The sequence below is a fragment of the Fukomys damarensis genome, unplaced genomic scaffold (assembly GCF_012274545.1).
Source record: "Fukomys damarensis isolate Sample0158 unplaced genomic scaffold, DMR_v1.0_HiC HiC_scaffold_25, whole genome shotgun sequence".
NCBI lineage: Eukaryota > Metazoa > Chordata > Mammalia > Rodentia > Bathyergidae > Fukomys > Fukomys damarensis.
In genome coordinates this window covers 5,676,200-5,697,406 of record NW_022900937.1, presented here as the reverse complement: position 1 = coordinate 5,697,406, position 21,207 = coordinate 5,676,200, and the positions used below count along the sequence as shown (strand labels likewise).

General features: G+C 46.7%; 2 protein-coding genes across 2 annotated transcripts in view; both read left to right on the top strand.

Annotated features, from left to right (window-relative positions):
* Positions 1–21,191, top strand: part of LOC104874556 (methylcytosine dioxygenase TET2) — a 31,082-nt gene extending 9,891 nt beyond the window's left edge. Inside the window, exons 4-7 of the mRNA XM_033756041.1 lie at positions 4,670–4,820; positions 7,210–7,299; positions 17,451–17,588; positions 19,704–21,191. Of these exons, the coding sequence (XP_033611932.1) occupies positions 4,670–4,820; positions 7,210–7,299; positions 17,451–17,588; positions 19,704–20,114 (790 nt within the window). The 3' untranslated portion in view covers positions 20,115–21,191. The remainder of the gene's footprint in view (positions 1–4,669; positions 4,821–7,209; positions 7,300–17,450; positions 17,589–19,703) is intronic.
* Positions 21,159–21,207, top strand: part of LOC109118597 (methylcytosine dioxygenase TET2-like) — a 1,909-nt gene continuing 1,860 nt past the window's right edge. Inside the window, exon 1 of the mRNA XM_019210216.1 lies at positions 21,159–21,163. Within this exon, the coding sequence (XP_019065761.1) occupies positions 21,159–21,163 (5 nt within the window). The remainder of the gene's footprint in view (positions 21,164–21,207) is intronic.

Below are 21,207 nucleotides of genomic sequence, written 5' to 3'. Positions count from 1 at the left end.
TGATCCCTGGTTAAAAAAAAAAAAAAAAAAAATTGACATCCTTATAATTAAGTACTTAAATTGGAGTAGTAATAATTTAGTCACAGTACTATGTGGAGACATTTCTATAGAGCTCTGTTTTCTCCTTTTTCTGTTAATTTTATATATTGTATATACACTAATGGATGTGTAAATACTGCTTTATCCAGGCATCCTTTAAATCAGGAAAAATAAAGACAAAAATTCATACTTTTATATATACTATGCAGTTACCTTTATTGTTACTCTTTATAGTCATAGGTAGATTCATGAGGTAGATTCATGCCTGTGTTCAGAGCTGTGGGGCCTGCATCCGAGTCTAGCATTTTATCTTTCTAGCATTTTTCCCCCCAGCTTGAAGGACTTGTTTAGTTGTCTCGTGGGTCAGGCCTGACAATAATAAACAATCAGACTGATTATTAAGTGTGCCCAATTTATTATTTCTTAATTGAGGGATAGTTCTAGATATAAAATTCTTACAGCACTTTACTGTATTTTTAAATGATACATAAATTGATGTCACACAGTGTTTTCACACATGTCGGCATCATGCCATGAAGCAGCTTAAACAGACATCATTTCCTTAGGGTGAAACAGTGAAGTTCACTTCCCACCTTTTTGAAATATATAACCCATAATTCTTTTCTGTAGCCCCCTTACTCCTGTGTAAAGTTTCAGCACTTTAATATGGAATCCCACTGTTGTTTACACGCCATTATTTCATACGGGACATCGGCTGTTGATCCTGCTGAGAATGCCTTTCAGATTTTCCTCGTCCTTGGCCTTAAGCAGTTTAGGTGTGATGTTTCCAGCTATGGTTGTCTTTGACTTTATGCTTCGTGGAGATCGTTGAGCTTCTTGGACCGACAGATTAATGTTCATAAAACACTGACACTTTCTGGTTGGTTTCTCTTTCTGTTCCTTACTGTTCTTCCTACTCTGTGGGACCTCCTGTCACTCATGTTAATTTGTTATTAAGAGTGTCCCACAGCTCCCCAAAGCTCTGTTTATTCAGTCTGAAAAACAAAAGAAAGATGATTTCCACTGCCAATTTCTAAGTCCTACCCCATTCTCTCCCTAACTAAATTCATGTTTAACAGCTCTAATAAATTTTTCTAGTTATTGCACGTCCCAGCTCCAGATTCAATTTATTACATTATCTATCTCTGTGGATTTTTAAAATCTCTTGCTAATATACTGGCTTTCTTCCTTTATTAGTTATGTAATCACAGTCTTCCCTCATTCTCTGGCCAAAGTTGACATAGCTGATTTAGAGTCTTTGACTAGAAGTTAGGTATAGACTTCAAAGATAGTTTCTCTTGATCACCTTCCTTTTTGCCTGTACGGACCATACTGTCTTTTGTGGGTGTCTTAATAAATAGGTTGTTGAAAACTGGACATTTTAGACATCATAACGTGATAACATTGAAATCACATTCCCATTCCCTCGCTCCTGGATTTGTTCTGGTCTCTGGTTATTGTTGTTAACTTGCCTTACGACTTTTGGAACTACCCTGTAAAGCTTGGATTTTTTGTAATGTATAGCATAGTGATCAGCTGATTAGTTTTTATTAAGTGGCTAAACTCAGTAAGTCAGCCTTTGCCACAGAGACTGTAGGTGTCTGGAGACAGCCTTTCGACACGCAGCCTTCTTTATAACTCCACATTAGCCTTCACTTCCTGCCTCTGAAGACCTCGAGACTGGAGTGTGGTGAGAGTTGAGGATTTTCTTAGGACTCCGATGAGCGTGCCTAGTTCAATGCATGCCTGCAGATTCCCAGGAATAAATATACTGAAGCTTTTTTAAGCCACCTGTGGGCTTATTTTTCAGGCTTTCCTTTCGGGAAGGGGTGTCCTGGGGATCCAACCCAGGGTTTTGTCCTCGCTAGCCAAGCACCCTACCACTGAGGTACATTCCTAGCCCTTGGGTTTTCTGGTTATCCTATTTTTTGCTCCAGCTGTTATTCACCGTCTGGGGCAGTGGGAATATTCAACAATGGCCTGCGGTTATTTTTAACAATGCCTTCACGTGGAAAGCACCTGTTCACATTCGGTGTGCTCCAAAGTCAGGACGAGTGAAGGTAACCTAACCAGTGAGGTCTTCCAGGGAACCCTAAAGAGGTCCCATGATGTCAGTGCCCCGGGAATGGTGCTCTGGAGGCCGTCCAACCCATTTAGTGCCCTCCGGTGTCTGCCAGGCTGCTTGATTTTCATCATGAATGTGGTTGTTTGTTTTCAAGGCTGCCATGGAGCTGTGGGGAGGATGAAGGTAGGATGCGTTAAAACATCACCAAGCTGATACTTCTTACTGAAACGCTAGGTTTGCTTATGGTGCCGGGAATCAGAGCTAGGGCTCATGCATGAGGCAGGCACTGTACCACTGAGCTGCACCTCCCACCCTTTTGATTTTTTCTTGAACAAACACTGAATATTGCTGCAAGCCTTTTGTCCAGATTTCTGAGAAGTTGATTCGGATCATTTTTGCCAGTAATCTCATTGCTTTTATGGAGGAGAAAATTTCAAAGATTCTTCTTCTCCCATTTTTGCTATAACATTCCTGATGCATTTACTAGCTGAAAAATTTTTTTTAAACTTTCCCTTATGAGCTGATTGGCTATCATTGAATCATCTAGAGGCAAATGACAGGATAAATGAGTGCATGCTTAGGATCTTTAGTTATAAAATTTCAGAGATTTTGATATCTGTTCATTTTGGTGAAAAATCATATTTGGAAATGTCACCCTGTGTAGATATGCTTTTTTCGGAGAACCTATTAATTTGGGGCTTTGTCAAGAACAGACATAGGAGAGAAATTATTTTTAAGAAATAAAATTTGAACTTTTTTGGCTTTTGTTTCATTTGTTGGTTTTCAGAGACGGTATAAAGCATATAGATCAGGCTGGCCCCACCCTCTGAGTGCTGGAATTACAAGCATGTATGACCAGCTTGAAAATTCAATTTGAATCATGAGTTCATAATTTTTCCATAGTTAAGATTACAGGTTTTTATTAATTTTACACAAAAATTCTTGAATTTTGACTTTATCAATAATATCTTTCTTTCATTACATCTTACACTGAAATTCTTGACCTTTGACTTTATATGTAATATCTTTTCTTTTTTTTGGTACCGGGGATGCATCTCAGGACCTTGCTCTTGTGAGGCAGGTGGCGGAACCACTACTGAGCTAAATCCCCGCCTATATAATTTCAAAATAGTACTTGTAGACTTACATGTAATTTTCCCTGGCTATTCCATTCTTTATTTCTTCGCATATACGTTTATTCTTATTAGCACTTGTGTGCAGCACCTAACGTTTCCTCCCTGGTGTGGAGTCGGTGCGTGTACAGAAGACGTCTTCCTTCTCCCATCCCCCCATCCCTTCCCATCTGAGGAAGATTTATCTCCCTACTTTCTATTATCTGGGTTTTATTTTGCTCTTTATTGATAACATGGATCTCTCATGTAAGAGAAACCATGCAACGTTTGAGCTTGTGCGTCAGATTTACGTCACTTAGCCTTATGGTCTCGGGGCACCCATGTTCCCACCCACGACTCCAGTTTACCCTGCTTTCTGGCAGAGTAGTGTTTTCTTAATCCAGTCACCTGCCGGTGCACGTAGGTTGCTTCAGCTGTTATGAACTGTGCTGCTCTAAACGGGTCGGGGGTCGCTACAGTACGATGTTTTCAACCCCAACCCCTTCAGGAAGAAACCCAGAAGGAGGGATAGGTAGGTCAAGTATCGGACTGGGGCTGTATCGTAATAATACTCTGCCTTAACCCAAAAAGGAGACAGCACTCAAATGTTTGGTAGTGTGGTACTGGATGCAAATTAATGACAACTGCATGCCGCAGTTTAGAGGGATAGCCCCAGAATAGGTAGAAAGAAGCCAGACACAAGCTGAACTCTGAGAATTTCACATTCATGTGTACAGATCAAACAGAACGATAAACACAACAAATCTATCCTGAGAAAAATTTCTGTTGGGGACACAGGGCCCAGCAGACAGTAAGAGAGATTGTGTCATGTGCTGAGTGTTCCGTGTTGGCCTGGCGCGTTGTGCCTGCGTGTGCTCCATTGTGAGTTGCGTCTTTTCCAGGGAGAGCACTGAGGATTAGACCCCAGGCCCAGTCATGCTGGCAAGAGCTCCATCACAGAGCTACAATTTGAGCCCTTTTTTATTTTGACACAAGGTCTCGCTAAATTGTACAGTCTCACCTCAAACTTGGGATTCTCCTGCCTCAGCCTTCTGAGTACCTGCAACATTTTTTTTTATTGACATTTTCAAGGTATATGATTTATGTAGAGTTTTCTGTTTATTACACTGTAGTGAGATGGTCGATTGTTTTGTAGTACTGGGAATTGAACCCAGGACCTTGCACAAATTAGGCAAGCTCTCTACTGCTGACTGAGCTACAAACCCAGCCCAAAGGAGATTTGTGGTTTCTGCAACGGGTTTTTAAGTTGTGTTTTAAAAACTGATTGAAATAGGTTTGCCCTGGGTGTGGTTTCTGTCTCTCGGCTCTTTTCTGAGCTGTAGAAGCCTTCCGTCTGAATTTATTCTGTGTGCCTCCCTTCGGAATGGAAGTGTGGTGTGGTGTGCTAGAGAATGCTTTCCCTGGTCTTGAACCGGGCGCTTTGATTTTGCAGGAGAACGTGTGCTTGTCAGGGGCTGGACCCGGAGACCTGTGGCGCCTCCTTCTCTTTCGGCTGTTCGTGGAGCATGTACTACAATGGCTGTAAGTTTGCCAGAAGCAAGGTCCCAAGGAAGTTTAAGCTGGCTGGAGATGACCCAAAAGAGGTTGGTTTATTTCCTGATACACAGCCTAGTTTTCCTAGACTGCTGTCGGTGTGGGTGAAGTGAACAACGGGACCGTTCTACCGGGGTCTCATTAACAGCGAATTTTCATCTCAGATGAAAACAATTTTGAGTAAACTGAACACATTAAGATGTTGGGAATGTAGCTACGTTATACAAAAGTAATAGGTAAAATGTGACAGTTTGAGCAACATTCTGTATTTCTTGGTTATGTTAATCCAGAGTTTTACACGGCTATGTCTTCAGTGTTTAAACTGAGTAAGGACTGGTGATTCCTGTTATCTGTCGATTCTATAACCGTGTTCATGGCTGCCACATTCACAAAAGGCCATTTCTGGTGTTATTTCCAAGCTATACCATAATGAATTCACTCAAATGGAAATTTTAATGTAAATGTGCGATTGAAATGAAGGATGATTTCTCAGAGAAGTCACTGGCATTTTTCCTTTCTCCAGACTCTTACTTAACTTGATATCAAGTTTAACATAATTTAGGCTAGAACGTGGTCTAGAATACAACTGTATGGTCAGAAAACCTCACTGTTTTGTTGGGAACCTCTGCGCACACTTGTTAGCCCAGCTACGTGGGGTACGGCAGGCGGATCTCACTCCGAGGCCAATCTGAACAACTTAGTGAGACTGTGGCTCCAAAGAGAAGGGGGGATGTAGCGTAGAGCTAAAGCACTTCCTTATCAGCGTGCGCAGACTCTGGAACTCGTATCGCCCGGAGAGGAAGGGAGGATAGCAACGTGTGTGTAGCATTTAGATCTGGCCCAGTTTTCCATCTCCATATACCTTACGCTATAGATATCGTAATGTTGTGTTTCTCTAAAAGGGAAACGTCGTCACTTCGTTATTTGTGGTTATAATAGTACATGAAGGTGCAGTAATGTACAGAAGCTCTTGAAATTGTGATACAGACTTTTTTCAAAGGATATAGTTTTTCCAATAGAAATATTTATGTGTGCTGGACTTCTTTTCATAAAATAAGAACGTATTTAACAGACACGATTTCCACACTGAAAGCTTTGCACCACTGACAGATGTTTCCCACTGTAAGCATTGTTCATATTAACCCAAGAGAGCCCAGTCAGGAGCCACCGCCCTCTTAGGCAGAGGGCTGCACACAGACACCTTACCTCCTTCGAAGTCTAGGTTCCTCCCAACATTTAAAAAAACGTCACTGTTACAGTTCGTTTAACCTATGAAGATGACCTGCTCCGGGTGCTCCAAAGAGCCCTTTGGAGAGGGAGCCTGGCCATCTCTGGTGACCAGCAGGGCGCAAACTCTGTCCAAGGCTTCTTCAGGACAAACCTGGTTCCATGCGTCCCATCAGATGCCATTGGCACCCACCCACCTGTCCCAGGACTCACAGAGAAACTGAGACCCCATAGTGTTTCTTCCATGATTTCAGCACTTCCTTCCTGCCCGCACAAGTGTGCAACTAGAGGGTACAGAGCAACGTGGAAACCAAGCACGCATTTGAAATGAGAACTTCCAAGTAGCAGGGAAACCACTGAATTATCACCTCCCATTTTCCAGAGCGTGGTGTGTAGACCTCCATTCTCTGTAAGCAGGGGCAGTAGGGGTTGGGCAGCATTTCCTCTTGCAAGTGGACTTCGCAGAGTTGTTTTTTTGGTGGTGTTGTTATTTTTTGAGACAGGGTCTCACTATGTAGTTGAGACTAACCTGGAACTCACTATGCAGCCCCAGCTGGCCTGAACTCACAGCAATCCTCCTGCCTCAGCCTCCCGAGTGCTGGGATTACAGGCGTGCACCACCACACCCAGCTCGGAGTCGTTCTTAAATCAAGTCCTGAGAACGGTGTCCACATCTGAAGTGTCCAGTGATCTTTAGTTGTTCCTCAAACATCACGACAAACTTGGAAATGCTATCCCTGTAAATGTTGTAAGATACAAAGATTGGAAATAGATAAATGAAGCCCCCAACCCCTCTGAATGTCCCTCTTCCTTGGCTGGTGACAGGACAGTGAGGTGGAGAACGTGACCCCTGGAAGACCCTGAGCCTCACTCACCCCTCACCCCAGCAGAGGTCCGTAGCCAGCTCCATGCAGACATCTTACGGACAGATACTCAATAATACACAAGTAGGTGATAGCAGATAACTACATCATCTTCAAAACAGGGCTGTTTCTCATAGGGACAGATTGTACTGCAAGTATTCCCCAGGATCTGTTCTGAGTAGAAAACTAAGTATGGTTTGTGGAAGCTTGGACAGGAATTTCAATTATTTTTTCACTCATCTGAAGAAAGGAAGGTGTTTTACATCCTGCATTTGAGGGAATAACAGCCTCTTTAATACCGAGAGAATGGATATAGAATGTAATGTGTTGAATTCTTCATTTCATACAGGAAGAGAAATTGGAGTCTCACTTGCAAAACCTGTCCACTTTTCTCGCACCAATATACAAGAAACTTGCCCCTGATGCTTACAGTCATCAGGTAAGTTGGAATAATAACTGGCAGTAATTTTACTAATTTATTCAGTATTGATGACTGACCTCTGTCTAAAAATATTTCTGAAACAACTTCCCTTTACCTCCTCCCTTTACTTTTATAATTCTTCCTGATTCCTGAAGCCTCTCTGGTTTCTCAAATATGAAAACCATACCATCTACAAGAGCACAATTTGCACTTTTTAGCTTTAAGACGATGAGTTTTTGGGCTCACAGCTGTTCTAGCTCCTGCCCTTATTCTCAGAGGGATAATTTTGCCTCTTTAAGTAGACTTTGGTGATTACATTAAAATTGTGCGGCCCCAACAGCTTCTCCATTCACCTACTGTTTTTCATCGGGTTTCTAGAAAGCCGTAGGCACACTGCACTGTAAGCATCCACATGTCCCAGTGTGTCACACTGGGCCACATTTTGTTGGGTCTGGCCTCTATGCAGAGAGTACAGTTTTTTTGGTCATTAGTGTTATATGTATCCCAGCTAGACAGGGGACTTTTCAGAAATTGCTTATGAAAAAGGCGAGACTATGAAGTCTCCATTGTTTCAGTGATAACAATAGCTACAAGCAAGAGCTTTATTTAAAAGCCCTTTATTCACTGAAGATCATTAATGTGACTTCTCTTTGTAAGAAATGCTTTATGAAAGGAGACGAAAATAAAAGCTAGCTGTGTATCAGTCAGGAACAAAAATGCCTGATACCTGCACCTCGAGAGAGGAGAGGTATAATTCGGCTCATGGTTTCAGGAAGTTCAGTCCATGGTCAGCTGGTTCCAAGACAGGAACATCACGGTGAAGCAAAGCTGCTCTGTTCATGGCGGCCAGGAAGCTGAGTGGGGAAACGGCACCAGACAGCAAGGAGACAGGGAGCAGATACAGTCTCCAAGGTCATGCCCGTGACCCACTTCCTCCGATAGGCTCGCTCCTCAGAGCCCACGTGCAGCTGTGGAAGCTGTGAGCTGGATGCCCTCTATCCAGACCCCTCCCAGGACTCTCTTGACCCATTCAGGCTGAAAGTCAGGGTTCACTGGTACAGGAAACAGGAAAGTAGCTAGTGTAGACGTCTGTGCACACTTCTGAGAGAATAAAGGCTTATTCCTGAAAGCAGAAACAAAGCCACAAATGTCCTGGATGCTACCCAAATCTTTGGGTTGTCCTGCAGGTTGACGCTGGAGGGTAGACTGATTTAATCCACATCTCAGAAAGGTCGCTCGGGGAGCCAAATAAAGCAGAGGTACCTTGGCTCAGTGTAAGATGAGAGAGAAAAGAAAGCTACTGTGGTAGCCGGGCAGGGGATTTTCTGATTACATATTAAAGACTTGGCAGGGGGATGGCGAGAAGGGAACTGCATGAAATATTTGAGGTCAAATTTGCAAAACGTTGTATCGAACTGGATGTAAGTACAAGCAAAAGGGAGAACTCAGGGAGCCACCGAATTTCTGTTTGGACAAGTGATTCTGTTAACTCTCAGGGGTCTATGACGTAATCCCTTACCCCATTTTCTCGCCAAACATTTCCTTTCGGTGCGCGTGGTTGCCCTGCGTCTAGGTTAGAGGAAGAACCGGGAGGAAGTTGGGCGATGGAGGAGTGGGCAGAGGGCGGGAGGGAGCTGCAGCCTTGGAACAGCTAGGGAGGGCGGCAGTTTTCTGAGACGTTATCAAGAGGATGGGCTGGTAATGAGGCTCTAGAGCTGGCAGCATTTCAAATGCATTTGCAGTTTTAATTGACACGTAGTAACCGCACGGTGCCGGGCTTCGCTGACAGTTCAGGATGTGCGGTGACGGGGCTGGAGCTGGTGTGTCTGCAACTTCACAGCGCTCTGTAGGAACGTTCACACTCCTCTCTTGGAGCTCTTGAGATTTTCAATGAGTCCTTGTCACCGCCGTCACTGTGCTCCGTGAGGACCTTAGAGGGTGTTCTACACCACCCTCCAGGCCCCAGCTGACTACTACTCCGCTGTCCACACTCTGAGGTCAGCTCTTCAGCTCCCACACACGTGCTGCGTGTCTTTCGGTGCCTGACATACCTCATGTGAACACATTACTGCGAATTGCAGACTTTCGTTCTACGTCTGAGTGACTTTACATTGTGCGTGCGAACCACGTTTTCTGTAGTCATCCGTGATGCAAACCTAGCTTGTGTCCATACCTTGGCCCCAGCCAGATACCTGGGCAGGAGCCTGGGCAGACGGCGACTGGACATCCGAATTTAGCTCCTTGGGAAGACGACGTAGGAGCGGGGTTGCTGGAGCACGGTCGTTTTGTCTCTAGGGTATTGAGGGACTTTCCTAGTGTTTCCATGTGGTTCTATTACTTTTCTGCCAATGGTATATTGGATTTCTCCTTTCTCCACGTTTTTGCCATCATTTATTAAATTCTGCTTCTAATTTAATGGGATGCCACCCCTGTGCCCAGGCGGGATGGTACCTGTGCTGGTAGGGAGCCCCCCAACCCCATTCAGGGGTCTCCAGTTGCCTCCCGAGGCCTCTGCAGCTGAGCCCTGGGACAGGTGGTGGCCACACGCCCCATGGCGACTCCCAGGCCCCAACCTGGGTCCTGCAGCGGGGTTGGGGGGCCAGGACCGCAGGTGCTGCTGGGCCCATCCGCTCTTTTCCACCTGCTGAAGCCTCCGGGTCTCAGGCCTGGTCCTCAAAAGCTTTGGTGAGAGAGCTGTCTGCTCAAGTGCCTCCCATAAAGGCTCAGCATGTTCACAGCACCAGAGGAAATAAGCCGTGTGTTTATTACAGTAAAGGACACGTCGCCATTTGCCCGTCACCCCTCCCCCGTGTGAACACACACTTGCCCTCGTCCCAACCGCTTTCAGCAGCAGCTCTGAGGTCCTCTTTCCTGAGTGTGTAGTTGTCACATCCTGGCTGCCTCAGCGTCCTAAATCTATTCAAAGCATTGCTCTTTTCTGGTCATTTTGACTTAGGAGAAGAGCCAGTCGCACAGGGACCAAGCTGGTGAATAAGTGGATGAGGACGCAGCACAGCGTTTTTACGAGCTGCCTCTCCCCTGGACTGTATTTCTGATCACACCTCTAAAAGACAGTCAGGAAAGAGGACCCCTGAGCTGCTTGAGAGAGTGGCAAAACCAAGGGGATACATGTGTTGGGAGCAAAGGGGAATATTTTAGGAGGATTCATGGCAAGGTGTCCCTTACTGTAATTTAAAAACTTGACAATTTCATCTTTGTTGCACCCCTCACACCCCAGGGCACTGTCATGGTAGATGATAGCGGTGACCTCCTCACTGCTGTTCCTTCCTGCAGAGGGACCAGCCTGACACCCACAGGCAGTCATTCACGCTCTAGGTAGAAGTGGACAGAGAAGAGCAGAAGTGGAAAGGGGGCCAGAGATGTAGTGATGAGGGAGCGGGACAGGAAAGCCAGGTGATGAGAAGGGGTGCACAGCACCAAGCTGGCACCAGGAGCAGGGGGGCTCTGACCTTTCCTCCTGCGGCAGAGAAACATAGCTTAAACCCGGGTACGGAGTTTAACACATCTCTCCTTTCCCCTGAGGACTTTGAAACATCTGTGCTCCCTTTTCCCTGTGCTGCGGGGGTCACCGAGGCACATGTAATCACAGGCTGTTTGTAGGTGGTTTTCTGTCGAACGCATTTTGAGCAACGGGACTATAAAAATTACTGTAAAGACTAGTGATAATACTGGCAATGCTGCAGTTTTACATCTGTATGCTTTCTGGTCAGTATCACAGAAAAGCATGGAGATGCCATCACACTGCTCTAAAAGTTTAATTTGGGGCATGAAATGCTGCAGTAAACCAAGGTATTTTTAAAAAGAAAATGAATTCAGTCTATGTTCTCTGATTTAAAAGTTTGGCCCGCTGTGTTGGACTTTTATGTTTTGGTAGGAGCTGTTAATTGACTGGCTTTCCAGAGAGACTGTTCATTTTTCCCCTTTACTCTTCTCCCAGGCTGTCACACACTTGATTTTTCTAAGCATTTATTTTCTCTCCTGTTACATTTGCTTTGTCGTACCTTGCGCCATTTTATACATTTCCAGAACTTGAGCAGAGCACGAAGTTGTTCAAAATATTTCTAACTTATAACTAGTTCTTAATTTCCAAACTGTGTTTCAGTATTTACATCTGAGTAAACAGACTGCTAGGTATGTGGTCCATGAAAATGAAAACAATGCATGCTTTTAGATGGGTAAGGTTTTTAATATTGCCTGGTAAATACTGTGGTGATGTCCATTGATATTTCTGCCTCAGAGATAAAGACAGCGATGTCACCCTTGTATGTAGCATACGTGAAGAACATCTCAGGTTGTGGATAGCATCATAAAACTGCCCATTTGATCGTTTTTCTGGTACTGGGAATCGAACTGGGGACCTTGCAGGTATGAGGCAGGCACTGGAGCCAATGAGCTAAATCCCTGGCTGCCCATCTGATCTTAAACCCCTCCTCTACTGCAGTACCTTGCTTCTCACATTTCAGCACCCTTCTTTGCTTTATTCAGTTTATTCAAGTTTTCTTGGTTGGATAAGCTGTATTGGGTCTTGACAGCCTTTCTCCTTCAGTTCTATGGGATTAGAGCCTAGGTTTTATCAATTTAAAATCCTATATCTCACGTCCATGTGGTAGACATTTACTTGCTTTCTTTTCCTATGAGTTTCTTACAATGAAACTTGAAATACCAGGTTCGTATCTAAAAATTGTGAAGTATCCATCATAGGCAAATCATTTCACTGGTGGACATTTTCTGCATAGGCCATTTAGTACCACAGCCACTGGCCACAGGGGTTTTAGATGCTTCGTGTGTGGCTGGGGCCACCATCTTGGCATAGTCTGAGCCCTGGAGAAAGCCACACACTTAGAATTGTTATCCAGGGGTCCAGCCACGGTGTGCTGCACATGCCCAATGGGAAATCATCGGAAACCACTGAAAACTTTATTGGATTGTGAGTTCATCACCTGCCTGGTGATTCGGCGTCTCAGGGAAGAGAAAGCTTTGCTGAGAACAGGTCCTGACGGCCCTGGAAGGATGAGCTCGAGTCTTCAGCAGGGAACGGAGCAGGGCCTGTGTGGAGAAACTACCAGTTCTGGGAGGAGCCGTCCAAAGAGGCAGGCAGGACGATGATTCGAGCTCCCAGAAGACCCCTGGATTCACTGTCCTTACCGGCATGGGAGATCCTAGCACAGAACCCCCAGCAGGGCACTCAGAACGACTCTGTTTTGGGAGAAGCAGGTTTGGCTGTTCTGGGCCTAAGAGTACTTAAGATCAAGATTTTAAAGTATCAAAGTGATTCAAAGTCACTTATTTCAGAAGATTTTTTTTTTAAATCCAACAACCAACAAGACGTATAATTTGTAATGTCCACCATCCCTTTACAACTTACCCAAACCCCCCAAGAATGTGACATAGTGAGAAAGCGGGGACGTCTGTCACGAGAAGTGTCCCAGAAATGACATGATCGGCAGAGTATGAAGACCTGGGGCTAGAAAGAGTTACATTCTGGACATCATGAAGAAAGATGGGAAAATAAAAAAATCCACGCTAAACTGCTGGAAACAAAACATTAATAAGGCCTAAATATAAAAATACACGAACTGAAATATTAACGACAGCAGCTTAGAAAACTTGTAAACGTATCAGTGGATAGTTTCCAACGTAAAGACAACAAACAAAACTGAGGAAACACAGAATTGATCAGAGGCCTACGAGATACACTGTGTGCGTAACTAAAGTCCTCCAGGACGGACGCAGATTTTTTAAAATTCTAGAAATGGGCACATTGTAAAAAATATTTGTTCAAAACGATACTATATCCCCACAAATACGAAAACATCAGCAAACCCCAAATGTAAGAAAGCCACAAAGAAAACTAGACAGACACAGCGTAACCAATTTGTTGACAATTTGTGGCCGAGAAAATAAACTTTTAAAAAGAATTCATGTAGAAAGTAACCAGAAAGACGTGAGACCGTGTCGCACAAAAAGGAAGAAAGAAAATACAGAAGAAACATCTTTCAAATAAAATACTAAGAGGAAGGGGAACGCCCACCCACAGCCTCCGTCCTCCTGCTCCCCCTGAAGCCAACTACGCAGCCCCTGGGCTGCGCCAGCGCTGTGCTCTCCCGCTGTGCCCTCCTTGCCCTCTGCCACCTTCTAGAGAAGGAAACCAAAGGATGCTCCCCACTGTCTCTCCCCACTTCCCCTACTCCCCAGCCCAGAGAAACGCTGCTCATACCGGAAGAGACTATTGAAAGATGGTTTATTTTATTTTTCTCTGACCTCTTCATCCTTGGGAAAATTTTTTGAAAGTTTTTTTAAAGGACAAAATTGACCATTAAAAAACAATCAATCAGAAAACCCCTTCCTAATCCATAGAAAGTGATGTCTTTCCCCTCTAAGAATTTCTTTGTTTTGTTCTTGAAAATATGTTTTTGAAAGTTGCCTTGTTGTGGAGCGGGAATCGGAAACAATACCCAGTTGCCTGTTTTCCTCGGGGAGCCAACCCGAAGATATCCAGCTTCTCTGGAGGTGCCTGGGCGGGCGCTGGCTAGACTCTTCCTCTGGACTGAGTTGCATGTATAGCTCCTCCTGCCTGGAGGCTAGAGTGTTGGGGCGACTCGTGTCCCAGCCGTGTCCAGAGTATCCCTGTGTCGCATTGTTCGAAGCTGACGTCCTGTGTCTGTATCCTGCTTGTGTCCTCACCCCGCTGGCTGTTGACTGGTGCCAGGCCCTGTCCTGCCCTGAAACCCTTCATCCTACAAGGCCAAGTTTGCTTCAGACTGTTGGAAAACAGAGTTGGCCTGGATCTCAAACACGCGTGTCCTCAGCCTCAGCGTCTTCCCCCGCGTCAGAGGGGACAGGTGAACACCTGGCAGCCGAGGCCTGACTGCATTTCTCATGATGTCCTGAAAGATCCCCGAGACCTCGAGGAGGCTTTGTCTCATCAAAGGTGACTCAAGGTGTCATTGTCCTCCACTGGTCTGGGGGGTCTCCCCATCTTGCATCCCCCCTCTGCAAACCATCTCTACCTGCCCTCCGATCGACTCCGCCTGGGAACGGGGGATGAGGAACTGGGGGCTGGGGAGTCCTGCCAATAGGTATATGTGGACATGGAGCGTCCCTACCCGACTCCTCTCCTCCAGCCACTGCCTGCCGGAGTTGGGCTGTGAGTGCCAGCGGAATGGCTGGAGTCTGCTGTTGTCAGAAGCTGGGGAGGGTGGTGACGGACCGGCCCACGGACTGGGACATGTGTTTAGCATGGGTGAGACTGCACGTTCGTCTCCAGTGGGGGAAAGAAGTCTGTGGTCTCGTTGCTGAGTTACTGCAGTGTCTTTACCCCCCTGTTCAGTGGCTTCCTCTGTTGGCCAAGAGTTTGGGAGTAGGAGACGGTGTCCCAGGCGCACAGGGCTCGCCCTCTGTCTCGGTGCCTCGTTGCTTTGGCCTCGCCCTCCCAGTGTTCAGCACATGGGAACCCATCTCAGTTCCTGTGGCCCAGTGGTCTCACACCCAGGAGCAGTGTCTGGTTTCTGCTGGGAAGGTGCATTCGAGGACTGTGCCTGACAGGTCTGGTTGGTGCCTGCTTCACATGGACCAGACACTGGACTCCTGCACCCCCTACTCCCGCCCTTCATTTCTTCTTGCTTTGCTTCGAGACTCTCAGCCCCATACTGTATCTAGCACCACAGAAACCTCAGTGTTTGGCCTCTGCTGGGCTTGGGGGCACAAGGAAGCCTTGGAGGTGGGGCAAAGGCTGTTCTCATCTAGTTTACTCCTGGGCCAGGGCTGCTGTCCTCTCCCTGTTCCTCTCAGACGGCGCTGAAGGAGGAGGAAGCCCTGTAGGTTAGGAAGGCGAGGGTTTCATCTCAACCTAGGAGGAGGGAGCGGGGAGTTTTTCTTTTTGTTTGTTTGTAACATGTTAGGAGTTAATGTTGCAAAGAGTAGTTTACATCTTCACTTTCTGAAGACACTTGAATTTAGGACCGATGTATCTGTGACAAGCGTGCCCGGAGCGGCAGCGCCATCGGGAGGCAATCTGAGACCCGAGACACAAAGCAGCAGCCTGCCCAGACCCCTGTGCACCCTCCACCCTGCCGAGGCTGGCTCGGCTCTCACGGGCACGTTCCTGTCTGCTCTCTGCTGCGCCTGGGAGCAGACGGATGCACTCCCAGTAGAGAAAGCCTCCCAACCTGCCCCAGCCTGGACCCCTGGTTCAGATCAAAGTGCTGAGCCTCCCTCCAAGTTGTTCAGTGTTTCTGTTTCATTCCACTGTAGCTTTCCCCCTTTCCTGACCACTGATTCAGAGAGAGAGTAAGCTGCTCAGAAGGCCCTGGAAGTGGGGAGGAGGGCCAGGAAGATGAGTAGTTAGAAGGTGGCTGAGTTTTTTGCCAAAAGCTTGGGTAGAGTGGTCTGCATCGTCTGGCGCCCTCCTGAATGGGAGCCCCAAAGTCCCTCCTGTGTGGAAGGGGCCCTATATTCTCCCCCACCCCCATTCTCTCCTTCCTCAGCTGTGTTGCTGGCACAGGCAGAGAGGACATGAACTTACAGCCCGTTTCTCACTGGAGAGGAAAACTTGTCATCTGGCTTCGCGGAATAGGTTCCCTTACACTCATAGTACATTATCTGTCTGTACCATGTGCCAGGATATCACACTTAAAAGGACAAAAAAAAAATGTAAAATACTTGAATGAGCTTGTATTATAACATTAATACTGAGAGTATCTGCTTCCCAGGCTGAAGTGATTCATTCATTGTTCTAGTCCTGCTTTTGTCCTTTGTAATTTGTGGTAATTATGCTTTTCTTTTTAATACAAAAAATATATAAAAATAAAAATATGAAAAGATAAAGATAAAAAAGTGGGGGGGGCCACCAACTCAGAAATCCGTGACCAGTGCAAACAGCTCTCAGAGGACAGACATATCATTTTTCAGACATAAAATCTGAAGGAATTCACCACTAGCAAACTTGCATCTTAAAATGTAAAGGAAGTGCTTGGGCAGATGAAAATCATATAAGATACAAACCTAGTTTTTTTTGGCAGCGTCAAACTCACAACATCCCTCCTGCTTCAGCCTCTCGAGTATTAGAAAAATGTCTTCTTGAAGGCTCAGGGGTGTTGGAGATCTTAAAAAACTCCTAGAACTACTAAACAAGCTTAGCAAAGTGATACAGTACAGAAGTACTAGCAATAATTAACACTGAAAAAAAGAGTAACAACTAAAATATCAAGAATACAAAATTCTTAGGCATAAGAAAATCTCCTTGATAAAGTGGAGAGATATAGACCACATTCATCTATCACAACAGCAAACTGATAAATGTCAGTTCTTCCCAAACTGGTTGGTGGATTGAATATCAAAATCTGAGCAGGCTTTTTGAAGGAATTGTCAGTATTGGGGAAAAAAAGTACAGCATACAGTGGTACTTCGGTTCACAGAGTTAGTATGTTCCATAACTCTGGAGGAGGCTGTGGTTGTGCTCACCACCCAATGCAGAGTTCGCTAATGGAAGCAAAATTTGCTGAATGCCAACTGAATTGTGTGCTAACAGAAGCATCGGTGAGCATCGGTCTTACTGTGTATTTGTGTTCGTAGATATGTACACACACACACACACACACACACACACACACACCACCAGGAATAGTCAATTTTTTGAAGAGCACAGTTGAAAGAGCTGTACCTCTTGATTCCAAGATCACCAACACCCTGTAGGTGCTCATAACCAGGACAGATTGTGCATACACCGCCATACACCCATGGATTAGAAAGGGCTCATAAACAGACCCAACAAACACAATCAACTGATTTTCACAAAGCCAGTTGAATCAGAAAAGGATGTACTCACCCAGTGGTGTTTGAACAGCTGGGCAGCCATATGGCAGGAGTGCACACACACACACCCAAAAGGTAACCTTAACACTCCACAGCATATATAAAAACTCAGAGTGGGTCCATTTCAAGTGCAAACTAACCTGTAGCAGCAGAAAGCAAATCAGTACTATGTACCCAGAAGAACACAGAACCACCCAGAGACACTCAGTTATACCTCAGTAACTCTGAAATACAAGCCCCGCTGTGTTAAGGAATCTGCTGTTTGTTGCTGGATGTCCCTAGGTGTGGGCAAAGCCCATCCATCTGCCTCAGGCCCACTCTGGTCTCTCTCTCAGGTCGAGTTTGAACAAAGAGCCCTCGACTGCCGGCTGGGGCTGAAGGAAGGCCGCCCGTTCTCAGGGGTCACTGCGTGCTTGGACTTCTGCGCCCATGCCCACAGGGACCTGCACAACATGCAAAACGGCAGCACACTGGTAGGTGCTGGGCGCAAGCCGTGGTCACAGGGTGAGCTTCCTGGGCAGTGGAAACAACCGAGGGCTAAGTACTGAGAAGTGTGGGAATTCCTGGTGCTAATCTCAGCCAGCGTCTCCACATCGCCTTTCCAGTTAGGCACTGCAAACAGCTCTCCCTTTGGGGTTTTGTCCTCCCTAAGTTACGCACAAACAGGAAAGCATTCACAAGCCCCCGTGCCTGTCACTTTGCTGCACAGTACAGGAGGTCACATTGTCACTGCCGCTGTGCGCTCTGTGCCCAACCACAGTGCAGCACAATGGCTCCAACCAGAGGTTCCAGCGGGTGCCAAGGAACAGGTCTGAGGTTGAAGCTTCGAGGGAAAACACAGAGGTCTTAGAGGTGCCTGCTCCCCACTGAGCAAACCTGGAGCTTTGCCTTGCCCGTAAAGGGACCGTCCAGGGTACAGATTAAGAGGAGGAAAAGAATTCAGAGCTGGGCATGGTGCCACATGCCTGTAGTCCCAGCTACTCAGGAGGCTGAGACAGGAAGATCATTTGGGCTCATGCATTCAAGACCAGCCCAGGCCACACAGTGAGAATCTGTCTCAGAACAAAAGAAAGTCCTGGTGAGGAAACCATCCTCTGTGACTGACTCACCACAACGTGTACCGCCCCGGGCAGACACAGCTGAGGAAATGTATCAAGGGAGACGTAAGATGACAAACAGATCCCAGGCGGAAAGCCCTGTCCACGGCGGCAGGGAACTTGGGCAAGTGGTAAATGACAGCCAGGCACGTTGCGGAACAGGGAGTAAAGTTTCTGAGAAGCAGAGTAAGTATTAGCTTTATGTCCTAGATCAGGACTCGGGAAAACTATAAAGGGAAAGATTATTTAATTGAACCCCTTGAAACTGCAGAAACCATCCTCCCATTGCTAGCTGAGGCTCCAGGCAGATTAGCCACCAGCCTGTCTGCTGCTGTGCGACCCCCCAAAAGTAAGCGCAGAGCTCCCCGCCCGCCCTGACAGAAGCCTGCTCGGTTAGGAGCTGGGCTGGACTGGGGAGGGGCAATCCACGCTAGCTGGCCCAGGGAGAGCGGGCCCGGCGATTCTCCATAGAAGGTGACAGGAAGCTCGCAGGAAGAGGACAGAGTTTAGAACGAGGGAATTCATTGCCTGTGGTCAACCACAGGTTCAGTGGTGTGGGATGGAAACAGCCCTGGATAGGAATGGAATAGGGTTTGCCTGTGTGAGGAAAAGTAACCCGGTGCTGAGAAGCAGGAAGGAGGAAAAGAGAGTCATCGCACCGCCTCAGGTCAAAGATCTTACCAAGATCACATGCTAGGGACCGCCTTCCTCTCCCTGGTGGCTCCCAGTAATTCTGCACCACCCCACGCTTCAGTGCTTGCCTTCTCCGTCCATCAGAAGCACTAAGTACCAAATGTTAGTATTACACACAAGGTTTTGCCACAAGCGGAAAAGTCATTAATTTGTCAAAGCAAAAGAGGCAGCTTTGGGTTTTTGTTTGTCGCTCCTCAGAGTGCTCAACTAACTGTATGTGGTGATTTCAGAAAAGCCATGAGGCAGAAGAGAAACCCTAAGTTAGGTTTAAGGGAGGACAGAGAGAAGCTGAAAGTGTTAGTCACCATAACTGGTAGCAACCCAGTCTCCAATTTTTCATTGTTTATGTTTTCTTATTGGTTTCTTTGGTGGCCTCCTGAACACAATGAGTTTCTTCAGAGTGAGGCGTCAGTGGGAAGAAAGATGTAAACTTTCTCTGTGTACAAAGCTAGGAGACCAGGCAATTGTGACACCACAGGCCTGGGGAGGCCGCTTGGAAAGGCGCCCCACGCTGCCCCACCTGTTTCTGGCGTGTGAAAAGCACAGCTCATCTCCTTTAGTAGGAGTGTGGCTTCCTCTCAGAGGCGGAAGTCTATGAAGTCAGACTTCAGCCTGCAGAGACTCAGAAAAGCAACAGCAAGGGCGGCATGGCGAAGTTTTGTCTGTCTCCCCACACCGTTCTCACGCTGTCTGCTTTAGTAACAGGCAGCGGGGTGCAGGCAGCGCGTGCGGGCTGAGACAGGAAGCGCAGTACACGCTGCGCCGGGACCCCGCCTGAGCCGGCCTGCATGCCCACAGGTGTGCACGCTCACGAGGGAAGACAATCGAGAATTCGGGGCAGTGCCCGAGGATGAGCAGCTGCACGTGCTGCCCCTGTACAAAATCTCCGACGTGGACGAGTTTGGGAGTGTGGAGGCTCAGGAGGAGAAAAAGCGGAGGGGCGCCATCCAGGTGCTGAGCTCCTTCCGGCGCAAGGTCAGGATGCTGGCAGAGCCAGCCAAGACCTGCAGACAGCGGAAGCTGGAGGCCAAGAAAGCGGCCGCGGAGAAGCTGTCCTCGCTGGACAACAGTGCCGTGAAGATGGAGAAGGAGAAGGCGGCCACCAGGGCGAAGCAGGTGGAGACCGCCAGCCAGGCCAAGCAGTTGACAGGTAAGCGGGGTGTGTGTGTGTGCGCGCGCGTGTGTGCGCACGCTGTGGCGTGCGTGTGACCCTGAACAGTGTCACATTTGGAAGGTTGTATCAATGGAGGTCTTAGCCATACCAGAACCAGGTTCTGCTCTTGGAGATAATGTACCATCCACCCCAGATCGACAGAGCAGGCTGGGTTTTATTCCATAATAAGTGAAGGGAAAGTGATACGGTGAGACCAGTGTTAACCTGGCAGGGCGGGGCATCCGTGTGGGAGGCACAAGAGCACTGGACAGGGGCAGTAACCAGACGGGCAAGACCTGGAACGTGGGTGGTGGCAGCAAAAATGTAGCAAGAATCATGCAAGTAAACTGTTCCAAAATACAAAAGTCAAACAGCGGCGATAAAATGATGGGATGAAGGAGCAAAGCTTAAAGATGACTCCAAAGGTTTTAAACCTAGACAGCTATAACAGTTCCATTTATCGATGTAAGTTTGAAAAGGATCATTTCCTCAGATGCACTGAGCCTGTCGTTTAGGATCTGTTCTCTGAATACGTCTCATTGTGGCAATGCAGCAGTACTGATCAAAACTAAGCTCATATGTTCTTTCTGTACCCCCTGGCCTTATGTCTACAGTTGGTACTAAAAAATAGGAATTTTGGAAATTAACTACAAAAATACGTCTCTCAAGTTCATTGTTCCAGTTTGCTTAGAAGCAGCCACCTCTGCATGGCAAAGCCACACTTCCCTGCCGCTCCATTTCCAAGCTCAGTGAAACTGAGTTATTTAGAATAAGTCAAAGATGCTGTTTGTTGATTGCCTGCCTTCCATGAAAAAATCAAGCCCATTCGATCACTGCTGGCTCCTTTAGATTGGCTGAAGTAGAACCCAACAGAACTCTGGTCTGGTCCCTTCCCACTGCTATTTTCCTGCAGATATTTGCCAGTTTGGGTCTCAGAACCACCACTGCAGTCTCACTTATTCATTATTAACTCGGGTGACTTCTTATGTGTGCAGGTAGGAAACAGAAATACGACTTTTAAAGTTTTGCTTACCAGGATGAACGTTTCTTTTAAAGTATTATCCACAACTATGTGAATTTCCTTCCCGGAAAGCCTTGCCATGAAGTAGGGTTTGCTAAGTATATTTAATGGCTGCTTTTTTTGGGGGG